Source organism: Leucoraja erinacea, chromosome 13 (genome assembly GCF_028641065.1).
Source record: "Leucoraja erinacea ecotype New England chromosome 13, Leri_hhj_1, whole genome shotgun sequence".
NCBI classification, from domain to species: domain Eukaryota; kingdom Metazoa; phylum Chordata; class Chondrichthyes; order Rajiformes; family Rajidae; genus Leucoraja; species Leucoraja erinaceus.
The window spans coordinates 44,847,781-44,865,018 of NC_073389.1; the positions used below are offsets into that span (position 1 = coordinate 44,847,781).

At 43.0% G+C, this 17,238-nt stretch overlaps 1 protein-coding gene across 1 annotated transcript; it reads right to left on the reverse strand.

The window, feature by feature from the left end:
- Window positions 1-1,661: 1,661 nt before the first annotated feature.
- On the reverse strand, window positions 1,662-15,299 carry LOC129702490 (mucin-2-like). The gene is made up of 4 exons (XM_055644216.1): window positions 9,083-15,299; window positions 7,558-7,812; window positions 4,738-4,850; window positions 1,662-1,688 (listed from the first exon to the last, which is right to left on the reverse strand). Exons 1-4 carry the CDS (start codon window positions 15,297-15,299, stop codon window positions 1,662-1,664), a joined length of 6,612 nt encoding a protein of 2,203 aa, XP_055500191.1.
- Window positions 15,300-17,238: the final 1,939 nt, after the last annotated feature.

Sequence of the window (17,238 nt, forward strand, 5' to 3'; positions counted from 1 at the left end):
GTAAGACAGGGCAAGTGTTGGCACTTCTGTCATTCCAAGGGAAGAGTTTATGCCAAGGGATAAACGTCAGGTCTTCCACAGCGGCGATGGCTTTGTAAGATAAAGGCATGGAATGGGGCCAATCAAGCACCAATAATCACCAATAAGCATATCTTTTAGGTGTGAGACAACCAAACTACCTCAGTATGAACCCCGACGCTACTCTAGAATGAGATTTGTTTTGCTTCACCTCAGTTTTAATGCTGTGGTCATACAGTGATCACGTTCAATGTTCAAAGGAAGGAGATACAGTAAATTTGTGGAAGGAGATACAGCATCACAGAAGATCTGGGAAACGTCAAAGTACTTACCTTTGCAGTCGCTGACGGTAGTCATCAAGCAGTCAGATAAAGCGCAGGTATCTCTCTGACTAACAAAACATGCATTTGGATCTGTGGATAAATATAACAATTCCTTATTTAATACTGAGCAAGGATTCTTTTCATTGATCAATGGTTAAAAAAACTATTATGAGCCTTTTTTTGTCTAAGAAATGACAGAATTTAGAGGTGAGACGTACACATCTACATCGAACATTTGGACACATCTAAGTATCCACATGATCATGTTGGATCCCTCCTTCACTCTCATCCATTCATCCATTCATCCATTCATTCATTCATTCATTTATTCATCCATTCGTTCATTCATACTCTGTCCCTCCAGATTCCCTTATATATTTTGGCTTGCAATATCGTGGTCTGGTTTATACTAAGTAAACCAAACTATGATATTGCAATCCAAAGTATGCAGTGCAATCTTATAAAGATCCGTAGTACTTCCTGCAACAGCATCCAGATGATTTGCTTAGTTATTAATTAGTATAACTGATAACTGGTAAATCTGTGGAATTCATTGCCACAGATGGCTGTGGAGCCAAATTCATTAGGTATATTTAAGGCAATTCTTGATTAGTAAGGGTGTCAGAGGGTTATGGGGAGAAGGCAGGAGAATGGGGTTGAGTGGGAATGGTAGATGATTGAATGGCAAAGTAGACTCGATGGGCTGAATGGCCTAATAATTCTGCTCCTATGTCTTATGAACATAATTTATAGTATATATCTTTTACAGCTGATGTGTTTAGTGTGCCTTTAAAGTTGCAGTAAGTAAGAATTTCACTGTTCCATTCTAGGTGCACAAGACAAATAAATATTCCTGACTACAAAAAAATAAGCTGCTCAAGATTTCAAGAAGTTCTTGTAACCTCAACTGAATGTCTCATTGAAGCTCTGCCAAAAGTCTCAGCCTATTCTACGCTGAGCATCCCTACTGTCCACACAGCCGCTGGTTCAACTGTTCAGCTCCTGGGTTTGCGGGATTGGTATCTATAATTCCCTGTAAACAGCTGCATGAGAAATTGCCAGGGTTATTGGTGCAGGCGGCAAATTCAGAGCACGTGTTGTTTCCCGTCTGACACTCATCAACATCTGGAACAAGAATTTAGATTAAAACAATTACTGGAGGCAAAAATTCAGCTTCACGCAGTGTTTTAAACTCAGGTAAAGTCCTACCTTCACACACTCTTCCTGGGACATTAGAGCTTGTATCTTTGAACCCAACATTGCATTGGCAGGTATAGGACGCGCTCAGCCTGATACAAGTTCCATTACCTGAACAGTCATTTAGCCCGGGTTGACAACTGTCTCCCTCTGTAATAAAAGAACAAAGTTTAAAGTACAAGGAATAGAGAAGTATGCTATGCAGAAGCAGATGAGATCAATTTTAAAGAAGAGGGCAGCACAATGGCGCAGCAGTTGAGGCGCTAGACCCGGGTTCAATCCTAATTATGGGTGCTGTCTGTACGGAGTTTGTATGTCCTCCCTGTGACCACGTGGATTTTCTCCGGGTGCACTGGTTTCCTTCCACACTCCAAAGAGATACAGGATTGTAGGTTAATTCATTCATGAATTACTCCTGAATTACTCCTGAATTAGCTTCTGTAAATTGTGAATTGTCCCTAGTGTGTAGGATAGTGCGAGTGTACAGGGTGATCACTGGTCGGTGGGGACTCGGTGGGGACCCGGTGGGCCGAAAAGCCTGTTTCCACACTGAATCTCTAAACATAAAGCCTAAAAAACCCTAAAGCTAGAGAACTGTTAGAAAATGAATTCAACTGTATACAGATAAAGCTAGAGAACTGTTAGAAAATGAATTCAACTTTTAAAATGTTAAATTAGTTTAGTCAAAGTCTGGGCAAGTTATACTTGTGGCTTATTAGAGTCAAGGATGACTTGCTTTCATTGATGATCTGTATGTGCTAAGGTAATTAATCAGTTCTGCGGAGAATCTGTAGATTCTGCTACAGGAGCTTCTGAATGAGGCAGCTTGGGTCGCACAGTCGCACAGCTCCAGTGACCGAATTTCAGTACAGACCTTCAGAACTCTCCATGTGGAGTCTGCACATTCTCCCTGTGACAGTAGATTTCAGCCTTGTACTCTGGTTGGATACGACAGATTACGACACTAATTTTCCTGATTTATCCTAACTTTAATATCAAGGCTTTTCATTAGACTTTAGACTTTAGAGATACAGCGCGGAAACAGGCCCTTCGGCTCACCTAGTCCGCGCTGACCAGCGATCACCCCACACACTAATACTATCCTACACACAAGGGACAATTTAACCGAAGCCATTTGAACTACAAACTTGTACGTCTTCGGAGTGCAAGAGGAAACCGGAGCAACCAGACAAAACCTACACGGTCACATGGAGAACGTACAAACTCCGTACAGAGAGCATCCATAGTCAGGATCGAACCCAGGTCTCTGGCACCATAAGCAGCAACTCCACCGCTCTACTGTGCCGCCCTTCATCTTTCTCCTTCCTCCGTTCTTGCCTTTCTGTTACACCCGTTCATTCTGGTAGCTAACTATGAACTCGCAATTCACCTCATTTTCTATTCGGATTTGGCATTTTTCTGCACGGAGTATATTATTTTATCACCCCGATTTTTCAAATATGCTTGAAAAAGAAAACGTGATGTGACTTTAAGATCCAGTCATAAATCATCCATCAAAAATGTTCCAGGCACTTCACAAACACAAAATGAGCACAAACAAGGGAGGAAAAACTTGGATGCATGCCACAAGTAGTAAACTTGGGAGTGGACCTTGAATCAAACTGGGAGTGTTGGTAAGCTCTAACTATAGTAGTGATTGATGTAACCAAGAGCCGACTACAAGGGTGTGCCCTTTATTAACCAACACTCACTCGGTGCTTTCATTGTAGACCATGCTTAAATATGCCACAGGGAAATTAGGTTTTATTAGTAAGTAAGTGAGTAAGTAAGTACATTTTATTTATATAGCACGTTTAAATCAACTTGCGTTGAAATCAAAGTGCTTTACATAAAAGAAGTAATTAAGTTTCCGTACATCCATAGAAAAATTAAAAATAAGAGAAAATGACTCAACACATTGTAGAATTCAACATGAACGCTCCCCACAACAGAATCAAAATATTCCACTGTGGGGAAAGGCATCAAAAGCCTTCAAAGCAATGATCAAGACTGAGGGAATGGTAGTAAGTCAGAGATGAGAGACAACTTTATAGTGTGATGGTTCTGAATTGAACATGACCATTGATAGGGAGAGGAAAGAAAGGGATGACTAGGAGACTATATTTAGAGGCCTGGACAATTATATTGTAGTTTTCATACACAATTCCTAACATTTACCATTCCATTGGTTTGCTTTCAAAGACCTTACCTGTTATAGTTGTATTTTGAAAATCTATGTTAAATTCTTGACTCGTCTTTAAAGAATTGATGAATGCTCTTTTAATTTCAAGAAAAGTGACATCTTCATCTGATGCATAAGCGATCGTAAAGTTTACATTCACACTCCCTGGCAAAATGCTGTTTATGAAGATTCTCATGTTTCCATGTTTGTATAGCTCTCTGAAATTTTGTCCTAGTCTGCTCAGCATCTGGAAGAAACCAAAAACAATCTGTTATTAGCATCTCAATTTGTATTTTATTCTGATCGTCATTCCAACCTTAACCCTATTCCTTGTGAATTGACATCGACAATTGCATGGGAATAAACATGCCAACTTTCCTCAATGTACTGGATGTTATCATCCGATATGTCCTAACAGATTTAGTTTAATTCAATTTAGTTTAGTTTTGTATAGAGATAAATATGTCCTTCGGCCCACCGAGTCCGTGCTGACCAGCGATCCCCGCCCATTAACACTATCCTTGACACACTAGGGACAACTTACATTTATACCAAGCCAATTAACCTACGAACCTGTAAGTCTTTATAGTGTGGGAGGAAACTGAAAATCTCGGAGAAAACCCACGCTGTCACGGGGAGAACGTACAAACTCCATATGGACAGCACTCGTAGTCGGGATTGAACCGATGTCCCTGGCGTTGTAAGGCAGCAACTCTACCGCTGTGCCACCATGCCACCCATATTTTTGTTAATTCACTTACATACACTGGAAATGATTAGCAAGGCCAACAATTAATGTTGTCTCCTAATCAGGAAATGATGAGTGCAATCTTAGAGAAAAAGCTATTCTTGGGTTGTTTGGTGGCATGTTCTAAGATTTAAGTAGAAGAGTGATATAGTGGGAATTGTGAGTAGCTGGAGAGGGAAGATAACATGTGGTGTTTCCCTGTATCTGATGCCCAGATATTACATTTTTACTTAACTCTTTCACAATACAAAGGATGAGCAAAGACTTACATCTTGAATGAATTTGTTAGCAAATCCTTTATATTCAGGACTATTCCTGTCTTCATATGCTTGTATAAACTCTCTGTTTATAATTCTTGTTTTTGCTTCCAAAGCTTTGGAACCTTCGGAGAGTGAGAAAAACAGTAAATATTAATTAATACTAGAATTTTATATTTGACAAAATATTTTGAGATGTCATATGACATTAAGGACTTTGTAACACACTAGGTATTTCTGAGGTCAGAAACAAAGATGTGGCGGAGTTAGTGTATTCACTAGATACAAGGTTTTACAAAAACAAGGCACAAAGTGCTGGAATAATGGCCTGTCCCACTTAAGCGACTTTTTCGGCAACTGCCGGCACCCGTCATAGATTGTTGCAGGTCTCCGAAAGTTTTCAACATGTTGAAAATCCAGCGGCGACCAGAAAGACGCTACGACTCTTTGGGCGACTGAGGAGACTACTCACGACCATACAGGCGACACACTGGCGACATGTCGCGGGATGAAGCCTGTATGGTCATGAGTAGTCGCCCAAAGAGTCATACCTTGTTCTGGTCGCCACTGGATTTTCAACATGTTGAAAATTTTCAGCGACCTGCAAAGACCTATGACGGGTGCCGGCAGTTGCCAAAAAAGTTGCTTAAGTGGGACAGGCCCATAACTCAGTGGGTAACGCAGCATAGAAACATAGAAACATAGAAAATAAGTGCAGGAGTAGGCTATTCGGCCCTTCGAACCTGCATCGCCATTCAATATGATCATGGCTGATCATCCAACTCAGTATCCTGTACCTGCCTTCTCTCCATACCCCCTGATCCCTTTAGCCACAAGGGCCCCATCTAATTCTCTCTTAAATATAGCCAATGCACTAGCCTCAACTACCTTCTGTGGCAGAGAATTCCAGAGATCATCTCTGGAGAACATGGATAGATAACTTTTCTGGTTGAGATCCCCCTTCAGACTAATTGTAGCTTGGGGGTGGGGGAGGGGGGAAGAAATATGGAAGAAAGAAGGGGCAAGACAAGGACTGGCAGGTAAACCGTATAGGAAACAACTGCAAATGCTGGTTTACACCGATGATAAACACGAAATGCTGGAGTAACTCAGCGGGATAGGCAGCATCTCTGGAGGGAAGAAATGCATGACGTTTCGGGTCGCTACCCTTCTTAAGTCTGAAGAAGGGACTCGGCCCGAAACGTCACCCATTCCTTTTCTCTGGACTTGCTGCCTGTCCCGCTGAGTTACTCCAGCATTTTGTGTCTATCACTGGCAGGTAAAAGGTTGATACACACGAGGGGTAATGATAGGCAGAAGGTTGGATGAACGGCATTGATGAAAAGGCAAAAGGAGTGAGATGAAAGGATTGAAGAGTTGTGAATTGTGAAGCTAGAGGAAGGAATGTATGCGGAAGGGGAGAAATAAGTGCAAGTCCAGGCCGGGCACAGGGGAGGGGGAAGAAGGCTGAAGAATGTAGGGGAAGAAGGCAGAGGGGTAAGGGCTTTGTATATCTCTCTATATACTCTCTATAGGGTAATAGTTGGGCAGTGGGCAGGTGCTATAGACCTGCACGGGAAGGTAGATGCTCCCGCCCCCACGAGTCTCGGGCAGAAGGGGCTCGTCAGCCTGGGAAGGCAGTTCATCTAGGAGAGGGAAAACTGATTTAAAACGTCCACTGCCTTGTGGCCATATCCAGTCATGGAAAAGGCTCCAGGAGTAAACCTCAAGAAAATCTGGAGTCAGAGCCCCTAAGGGGCTGTCTACAACCTCGCTCTGGCAGCTCCTGCAACGGCGCCGGTGCCAAACTGTAACGGCCCTGTTCCTTTGGATCGATCAGCGACATGGAGAGGGGGAACGTGCTGCATGGGCAACAGCTTGTCCTCCATATGACATCGCCCAGGCTTGCATCCGAGCAGGATGCATCACCCATGGTCAGTCATAACCAAGGGGGGCCTACTGGAGTAATAGCTGGTTTATATAGAAGAAAAAATGAAATGAACAATGAAATGCTGACTGGTGTTCTAGAGTACAAAACTCAACGAACACTAGAAGAAGTTCCAATTTTAAAATTATATAAATTCTCTCTATTACTTTGGGATGGGATAAGTGCATCTCCCAGTGTAGCACATAAATACTCCTGGTGAATGGTGAGCAGCAGGCAATGTGGCTTGCAAGGTGAAGTGGATGGGGACTCTATTCTCCCCTCCACCCAAAAGAATTGCAAAGAGAACAGAATTCTCTGTGGAGTCATTAATTTATAATTGCACGAACAAGCATCTAATCAAAAATAATCAAAAATAACATATTTTTAATTCTGCTTTGTATTCTCTGTATTCTCCCTCCGTAGCTCTGCTCTACACTACTAATGATGTCCAGAATTAACATGACATTGAATTATCTGCTACTTGGTCACCATTTCTATCCTGCATGACCATCATTTGGGTCACTTAAAGTCATAGAGTCATACAGTGTTGAAACAGGCCCTTCGGCCCAACTTGCCCACACCGACTAACATGTCCCATCTACACTAGTCCCACTTGCTTGCGTTTGGCCCATATCCCTCTAAAACTGTCCTATCTAATTGTTTCTTAAATGTTGCGCTAGTCCCAGCCTCAACTATCTCCTCCGGCAGCTCGTTTCATATAACCACCGCCCTACGTGTGAAAAAATATGACCTTGTGCATCTAAATTTAAAAAAACCTCATCATTGCAAACAGCTTCTGTTGAAAGAAAAACAGAGTTACGTTTCAGGTCAAATACATTTGTTTCCTTGTCCATTGGACATATTTGCCATGTTTTGTTACTCCGGCACTATCTCTCAAGACTTACTTGTTATGATTGTTCTCTGGATGGTGTGTGGCTGATCGCAAGTTCTCACCGTAACAACAACTCGGTATTGCACAGCCAATTGTAGATCTCTAAATATTGCCTTTTTCTTATATGTCACAAAACTGGAGATTTGAGCATCAGCTATGAAGAGAGTGGCGTTATAAATAACTTTGACATTTAAAGACGTTTCCCAGGAAATCGAAATTTCACGACTTTTTACTCTGATCAAATTCACACGAATTAACTTCACGGGTACTGAAAATGAAAGAAATGTCATTAATAGTAACTGACTTAATTTCTTAATTAAGACGTCCATTAACAACACATCCTTGGGAAATAAAAATGGTTCACTTTAATGTACACTTGACTGTGTAGCAGCTGTAAGGAGTATAGGAGTGAGGATTTGAGTATAAGAGTAAAGAGATCATTCTGCAGATGTACAAGGCCCTGGTGAGACCACATCTCACGTATTGTGTGCAGTTTTGGTCTCCTAATTTGAGGAAGAACATTCTTGCTATTGAGGTGGTGCAGCTTAGGTTCACGAGGTTATTCCCAGGGATGGCGGGACTGTCATATGAGGAAAGATTGGAAAGACTGGGCTTGTATTCACTGGAAATGAGAAGGATGAGAGGGTATCTTATAGAAACGTATAAAATTATAAAAGGACTGGACAAGCTAGATGCAGGAAAAATGTTCCCAATGTTGGGGGAGTCCAGAACCAGGGGCCACAGTCTAAGAATAAAGAGGAGGTCATTTAAAACTGAGAAACATCAATTTAAACATGGGTGATGTATTTTGTGATTCAAAATTATCAAGGATTGTTGGATTGCTTCATCAGATCTAAGAAAAAGAGAACCCGGTGAAAGCGAGGAGACCAGAAACAATAACTGTTTCTCTATCCGTAGATACTTCCTGACCTGTTTTGCCAGCAATTTCTGCATTTATTTTTCTATATGCATTTATTTTTATCAATATATATAGATATATATAATGGACATTGACAAAATTTAAAATATATTAATAGTATATATAGTTATATATATATATATTTATCAAAATATATTATCAATATTATATATATATTGATAAAATAATATTGATAATATATATTGATAAATATATAAATATATATATATTTATTTTTTTAATCAACATATTATCAATATATTTTATATTTTGTCAACATATATTGATAAAAATAAATACAGAAAATGCTTGAAAAACAAGTCAGGCAGTATCTATATACAAGATAGACACAAAATGCTGGAGTAACTCAGATGGTCAGACAGCATCTCTGGAGAAATGGAATAGGTGACTTTTCAGGTCGACGCCTAAAGAAACAGTTCCTTCCTACACAGCATCTATATACACATATATACTGTGTACATATTTACAAAGAACTGTGTGTGTGTGTGTGTGTGTGTGTGTGTGTGTGTGAGTGTGTGTGTGTTTTTTTTTAATTGCATTCTTTGCAAGTAAAGGATGTTTGCTCAGTTTTTTTAAATGAAAAAATGAAATTGCTTACCACAGGATGGATCAGGCGTAGATTCAGTGGTGCTTGGTCTAATAGCTGTAGGAGTTGTGGTAATTTTCACTGGTTTGGTGGTAGTGGTTTGGTTGGTGACCTTGCCTAGTATGGCGGTAATGATTGGTTTGTTGGCTGTGGTTGAAGTGACGGTTTTGGTGGTGATGGTTGGTGTGGTGGTTGTGATGGATGTGGTTGGTGTGATTGTTGTAGAAGTTCTTGGTGTGTTGGGTGTGGAGGAATTGGATGAAGCAATGGTTGTGGCAGTGGTAGTTGTGATAGCTGTAGCGGAAGTGGTAGGTCTGATGGTTGTGGAGGTATTTGCAGATCTGATGGTTGTCGTAACTGAGGATGTTCTGGTATTTGGTGTGGCAGCACTGGTGGTTGCAGTTATTGTGGTCCTTGTGAGTGGTGAGTTTGCTGTAGTAGCTGTAACTGGAGTGGTTTTGTTGGTAATCCTCGATGAGGTTGGTCTTTTGATTGTCATTGCCATTGTATGTGGTGAGGTAAATGTGCTTGCTATGGTGCTTGCTGTGGTAGCAATTGTGAATGAGTTTGGTATGCTTGATGAAGTTAATGTTAAAGTTGGTGTGGGAGTCGTCCTTGTTGTGAATGAAGAGTTGCTTGTGGTAAAAGTAGATGGTATATTGATTGGTTTTGGGGATGTGATCACAGTTGGAGAAGTTTGGGGTGCCTCAGTCAGAGTTGTTTGGGATATGACCTGTTTGGTGAAAGTTTGGGTTGTGTTCTCTCCTGTTCCAGCTTGTGACATCATCTCTCCTGCAGTAGATTGGGATGTGGTCTCTCTTGTTGTACTTTGGGGCTTGATCTTTCCTGCAATAGTTTGGAATGTGGATTCTTCTTCAGAACTTTGGGAAATAATTCTTCCTGTTGTAGATAGGGACATAATCTCTCCTGCAGTAGTTAAGGATGTGATCTCTCCTGTAGTAGAGAGGGACATGATTTCTCCTGTGGTCGTTTTTGACATTGTCTCTCCTGCAGTAGTTTGGTTTGCGGCCCCTCCAGTTGTTCTTTGGGACATTGGGTTTTCTGCTGTAGATTGGGGCATCATCGCTCTGGCAGTAGTTTGAGCCATGGTCGATCCTGCAGTAGTTTGAAATGTGGTCTCTCCTGCAGTAGTTAGGGATATGATCCCTTCCATGGTAGTTTGGGACCTGCTGTCTACTGCAATAGTTTGGGAGGAGGATTCTCCTCCAGTACTTTGGGTTATGACTTTTCCTGTTGTACTTTGGGACATGGTGTCTCCTTTACTAGTTGGGGCTCTGGTCTCTCCTTTAGTAGTTTGGGACATTATCTCTCCTGCAGTAGTTTGGGATGATGTCTGTCCTGTTGTAGGGTGGGATATGGTCTCTCCTTCAGTAATTAGATATGTGGTCTCGCCTGCAGTACTTTGGGACCTGATCTCTCCGGTGGTAGTTTTTGACATGATCTCTCCTGTAGTAATTTGGAACATTGTCTCTCCTGTTGTAGTTTGGGCCATCGTCTCACCTGTTGCAGTTTGGGACATTGTCCTTCCTGTCATACTTTGGGATATGGTTTCTCTTTCAGAAGTATTGGGTGTGGTCTCTCCTGTTGTACTTGGGGACATAGACTCTCCTACTGTAGTTTGGGACATCATCTCTCCTGCAGTAATTTGAGCTGTGGTCTCTCCTGCAGTAGTTTGCGATGTTGTCTCTACTGTAGTAGATTGAGACATCGTCTCTCCTGTTGTACTCTGGGACATGGTCCCTCCTGCAATAATTTGGGACGTGGTATCTCCTACAGTAGTTGTGGACGTGGATTCTTCGTCAGTACTTTGGGAAATTATTTTTCCAGTTATAGATTGTGACATGATCACTCCTTCAGTAGTTAGGAATGTGGTCTCTCCTACAGTAGTTTGGGTCGTGGTCTCTCCTGTGGTAGTTTTTAATGTTGTCTCTCCTTTCTGAGTTTGTGCTGTGGTCTCTCCGGCAGTAGTTTGGGCTGTGGTATCTGGTGCAGTTTGGGACATCATGCGCCCTGTTGTTTGAGACATAGTCTCATCTGTGATCGTTTGAGATGTTGTTTCTCCTTCAGTAGTTTGGGACACAATCTTTCGTGAAGTAGTTTGGGAGGATGTTTGTCCCGTTGTATGTTGCGATGTGATCTTTCCTTCTGGACTTAGAGATGTTGTCTCTACTGTAGTACTTTGGGCCTTGGTCACTTCAGCAGTAGTTTGGGATGTTGTCTCACCTCCAGTAGAATGGGCCGTAGTCTCTCCTGCAATAGTTCTGGATGTGGTCTCTCCAGTAATAGATTGAGACATTCTATTTCCTGTTGGACTCTGGGACCCGGTCTCTCCTGCAATAGTGTGGACTGTAGTCTTTCCTGTTGTACTTTGGGAAATCATCACCCCTGCAGTAGTTTGGAATAAGATCTCTACTGCAGTAGTTTGGGGCGTTGTCTCAACTGTTGTAGTTTGGGACTTTGTCTCTCCTGTAGCAGTTTCAGATGTGATCTCTCTTTCAGTAATTTGGGTTGTGGTCTCTCCTGTAGTAGATTGAGACATCATCTCCCCTGTTGTAATTACGGGCATGGTCTCTCCTGTAGTAGTTTGGGACGCGGTCTCTCCTATGGTAATTTTAGATGTGCTTTCTTCTTCAGTACTTTGGGAAATTATATTTCCTGTTGTAGATTGGGACATGGTCTCTACTTCAATAGTTCGTGATGTAGTCTCTTCTGCAGTAGTTGGAGACACGATCTCTCCTCTAGTAGTTTTTATCGTTGTCTCTCCTGCAGAAGTCTGGGCGGTGTTCTCTGCTGCAGTCGTTTCGGCTGTTGTCTCTCCTGCAGTAATTTGGGATATCGTCTGTCCTATTGTAGTTTGAGACAAGCTCTCTTCTGTGATAGTTTGGGATGTTGTCGCACCTTCAGAAGTTTGGGATATGATCTCTCCTGCCGTAGTTTGAAACAATATCTGCCGTGTTGTACGTTGGGATGTGGTCTCTCCTTCTGTGGTTATGGATGTGATTTCTCCTGCTGGAGTTTGGGACATTGTCTCTCCAATAGCAATTTCAGTAGCCATCTCTCCAGCACTAGTTTGTGATGTTGTCTCTCCTCCAGTAGAATGGGCCGTGCTCTCTCCTGCATTAATACTGGACGTTGTCTCTCCTGCAGTAGTATGCACTGTAGTCTCTCTTGATGTACTTTGGGACTGAGTCTCCACTGTTGTACTTTTGGAGATCATCTCTACTGCAATAGTTTGGGAGATGGTCTCACCTATGGCAGTTAGGGACATTGTCTCTCCTGTAGTAGATTCAGATGTGATCTCAGGTGCAGTATTTTGGGATGTGGTCTCTACTGCTGTAGATTGGGACATAGTCTCTCCTGTTGTAGTTTTGAATGTGATCTCTTCAGTTGAAGATTGGAACATGGTCTGTTCTACAGGAGTTTGGGATATTGTCACTACTGAAATAGTTTCAGATGTCAGCTCCTCTGTAGTTGCTTGGGCTGATGTCACTGGTGCAATTGTTTGGGTCATGGTCTCTCCTGTGATAGATTGAGACATCATCTCTCCTGTTGTACTCTGGGACGTGGTCTCTCCTGCAGTAGTTTGGGACATTGTCTGTCCTGTTGTAGGTTGAGATGTGGTCTCTCCTTCAGTAGGTATAGATGTGGTTTCTCCTGCAGGAGTTTGGGACATTGTCTCTCTTGTAGTCGTTTTGGATGTCTTGTCACCAGCAGTAGTTTGAGATGTTCTCTCACCTCCATTTGATTGGACCGTGCTCCCTCCTGCATTTGCTCTGGATGTGGACTCTCCTGTAGTAGATTGAGCCGTTGTCTCTCCTGCTGTTCTCTGGGACATGGTCTCTCCTGCAGTTGTTTGCACTGTAGTCTCTCTTGATGTCTTCTGGGACTGAGTCTCCACTGTTGTACTTTGGGACATCATCTCTACTGCAATAGTTTGAGAGATGGTCACACCTGTGGCTGTTTGGGACATTGTCTCTCCTGTAGTAGTTTCAGATGCAATCTCTGGTGCAGTATTTTGGGATGCGGTCTCTACTGCTGTAGATTGCGACATGGCCTCTCCAGTTGTAGTTTGGAATGTGGTCTCTTCAGTAGAAGATTGGAACATGGTCTGTTCTGCAGTAGGTTGGGATGTTGTCACTACTGAACTAGTTTGGGACATTGTCTCTGCTGTAGTAATTTCAGATGTCAGCACTCCTGCAGTAGCTTGGGCCGTAGTCACAGGTGCAATTGTTTGGGTTGTGGTCTCTCCTGTAGTAGATTGAAACATCATCTCCCCTGTTGTAATTCTGGACATGGTCTCTCCTGTAGTAGTTTGGGACGCGGTCTCTCCTATGGTAATTTTAGATGTGCTTTCTTCTTCAGTACTTTGGGAAATTATTTTTCCTGTTGTAGATTGGGACATGGTCTCTACTTCAATAGTTCGTGATGTAGTCTCTTCTGCAGTAGTTGGAGACACGATCTCTCCTGTAGTTGTTTTTATCGTTGTCTCTCCTGCAGAAGTTTGGGCGGTGTTCTCTGCTGCAGTCGTTTCGGCCGTTGTCTCTCCTGCAGTAATTTGCGATATCGTCTGTCCTATTGTAGTTTGAGACAAGCTCTCTTCTATGATAGTTTGGGATGTTGTCGCACCTTCAGAAGTTTGGGATATGATCTCTCCTGTCGTAGTTTGAAACGATATCTGTCGTGTTGTACGTTGGGATGTGGTCTCTCCTTCTGTGGTTATGGATGTGAATTCTCCTGCTGGAGTTTGGGACATTGTCTCTCCTATAGTAATTTCAGAAGCCATCTCTCCAGCACTAGTTTGTGATGTTGTCTCTCCTCCAGTAGAATTGGCCGTGCTCTCTCCTGCATTAATACTGGACGTTGTCTCTCCTGCAGTAGTATGCACTATAGCCTCTCTTGATGTACTTTGGGACTGAGTCTCCACTGTTGTACTTTGGGAGATCATCTCTACTGCAATAGTTTGGGAGGTGGTCTCACCTATGGCAGTTAGGGACATTGTCTCTCCTGTAGTAGATTCAGATGTGATCTCAGGTGCAGTATTTTGGGATGTGGTCTCTACTGCTGTAGATTGGGACATAGTCTCTCCTGTTGTAGTTTTGAATGTGATCTCTTCAGTTGAAGATTGGAACATGGTCTGTTCTACAGGAGTTTGGGATATTGTCACTACTGAAATAGTTTCAGATGTCAGCTCCTCTGTAGTAGCTTGGGCTGATGTCACCGGTGCAATTGTTTGGGTCATGGTCTCTCCTGTGATAGATTGAGACATCATCTCTCCTGTTGTACTCTGGGACGTGGTCTCTCCTGCAGTAGTTTGGGACATTGTCTGCCCTGTTGTAGATTGAGATGTGGTCTCTCCTTCAGTAGGTATAGATGTGGTTTCTCCTGCAGGAGTTTGGGACATTGTCTCTCTTGTAGTAGTTTTGGATGTCTTGTCACCAGCAGTAGTTTGAGATGTTCTCTCACCTCCAGTTGATTGGACCGTGCTCTCTCCTGCATTTGCTCTGGACGTGGACTCTCCTGTAGTAGATTGAGCCGTTGTCGCTCCTGCTGTTCTCTGGGACATGGTCTCTCCTGCATTAGTTTGCACTGTAGTCTCTCTTAATGTCTTTTGGGACTGAGTCTCCACTGTTGTACTTTGGGATATCATCTCTACTGCAATAGTTTGAGAGATGGTCACACCAGTGGCTGTTTGGGACATTGTCTCTCCTGTAGTAGATTCAGATGTGATCGCAGATGCAGTATTTTGGGATGTGGTCTCTACTGCTGTAGATTGGGACATAGTCTCTCCTGTTGTAGTTTTGAATGTGATCTCTTCAGTTGAAGATTGGAACATGGTCTGTTCTACAGGAGTTTGGGATATTGTCACTACTGAAATCGTTTCAGATCTCAGCTCCTCTGTAGTAGCTTGGGCTGATGTCACTGGTGCAATTGTTTGGGTCATGGTCTCTCCTGTGATAGATTGAGACATCATCTCTCCTGTTGTACTCTGGGACATGGTCTCTCCTGCAGTAGTTTGCACTGTAGTCTCATTTGATGTCTTTTGGGACTGAGTCTCCACTGTTGTACTTTGGGACATCTCTACTGCAATAGTTTGAGAGATGGTCACACCTGTGGCAGTTTGGGACATTGTCTCTCCTGTAGTAGTTTCAGATGCAATCTCTGGTGCAGTATTTTGGGATGTGGTCGCTACTGCTGTAGATTGCGACATGGCCTCTCCTGTTGTAGTTTGGAATGTGGTCTCTTCAGTAGAAGATTGGAACATGGTCTGTTCTGCAGTAGGTTGGGATGTTGTCACTACTGAACTAGTTTGGGACATTGTCTCTGCTGTAGTAATTTCAGATGTCAGCACTCCTGCAGTAGCTTGGGCCGTAGTCACGGGTGCAATTGTTTGGGTTGTGGTCTCTCCTGTAGTAGATTGAAACATCATCTCCCCTGTTGTTATTACGGACATGGTCTCTCCTGCAGTAGTTTGGGACGCGGTCTCTCCTATGGTAATTTTAGACGTGCTTTCTTCTTCAGTACTTTGGGAAATTATTTTTCCTGTTGTAGATTGGGACATGGTCTCTACTTCAATAGTTCGTGATGTAGTCTCTTCTGCAATAGTTGGAGACACAATCTCTCCTGTAGTAGTTTTTATCGTTGTCTCTCCTGCAGAAGTTTGGGCGGTGTTCTCTGCTGCAGTAGTTTCGGCCGTTGTCTCTCCTGCAGTAATTTGGGATATCGTCTGTCCTATTGTAGTTTGAGACAAGCTCTCTTCTGTGATAGTTTGGGATGTTGTCGCACCTTCAGAAGTTTGGGATATGATCTCTCCTGCCGTAGTTTGAAACGATATCTGCCGTGTGGTACGTTGGGATGTGGTCTCTCCTTCTGTGGTTATGGATGTGATTTCTCCTGCTGGAGTTTGGGACATTGTCTCTCCTATAGTAATTTCAGAAGCCATCTCTCCAGCACTAGTTAGTGATGTTGTCTCTCCTCCAGTAAAATGGGCCGTGCTCTGTCCTGCATTAATATTGGACGTTGTCTCGCCAGCAGTAGTATGCACTGTAGTCTCTCTTGATGTACTTTGGGACTGCGTCTCCACTGTTGTACTTTGGGAGATCATCTCTACTGCAATAGTTCGGGAGGTGGTCTCACCTATGGCAGTTAGGGACATTGTCTCTCCTGTAGTAGATTCAGATGTGATCTCAGATGCAGTATTTTGGGATGTGGTCTCTCCTGCAGTAGTTTGGGACATTGTCTGTCCTGTTGTAGGTTGAGATGTGGTCTCTCCTTCAGTAGGTATAGATGTGGTTTCTCCTGCAGGAGTTTGGGACATTGTCTCTCTTGTAGTAGTTTTGGATGTCTTGTCACCAGCAGTAGTTTGAGATGTTCTCTCACCTCCAGTTGATTGGACCGTGCTCTCTCCTGCATTTGCTCTGGACGTGGACTCTCCTGTAGTAGATTGAGCCGTTGTCGCTCCTGCTGTTCTCTGGGACATGGTCTCTCCTGCATTAGTTTGCACTGTAGTCTCTCTTAATGTCTTTTGGGACTGAGTCTCCACTGTTGTACTTTGGGATATCATCTCTACTGCAATAGTTTGAGAGATGGTCACACCTGTGGCTGTTTGGGACATTGTCTCTCCTGTAGTAGATTCAGATGTGATCGCAGATGCAGTATTTTGGGATGTGGTCTCTACTGCTGTAGTTTGGGACATAGTCTCTCCTGTTGTAGTTTTGAATGTGATCTCTTCAGTTGAAGATTGGAACATGGTCTGTTCTACAGGAGTTTGGGATATTGTCACTACTGAAATCGTTTCAGATCTCAGCTCCTCTGTAGTAGCTTGGGCTGATGTCACTGGTGCAATTGTTTGGGTCATGGTCTGTCCTGTGATAGATTGAGACATCATCTCTCCTGTTGTACTCTGGGACATGGTCTCTCCTGCAGTAGTTTGGGACAATGTCTGTCCTGTTGTAGGTTGAGATGTGGTCTCTCCTTCAGTAGGTGTAGATGTGGTTTCTCCTGCAGGAGTTTGGGACATTGTCTCCCTTGTAGTAGTTTTGGATGTCTTGTCACCAGCAGTAGTTTGAGATGTTCTCTCACCTCCAGTTGATTGGACCGTGCTCTCTCCTGCATTTGCTCTGGACGTGGACTCTCCTGTAGTAGATTGA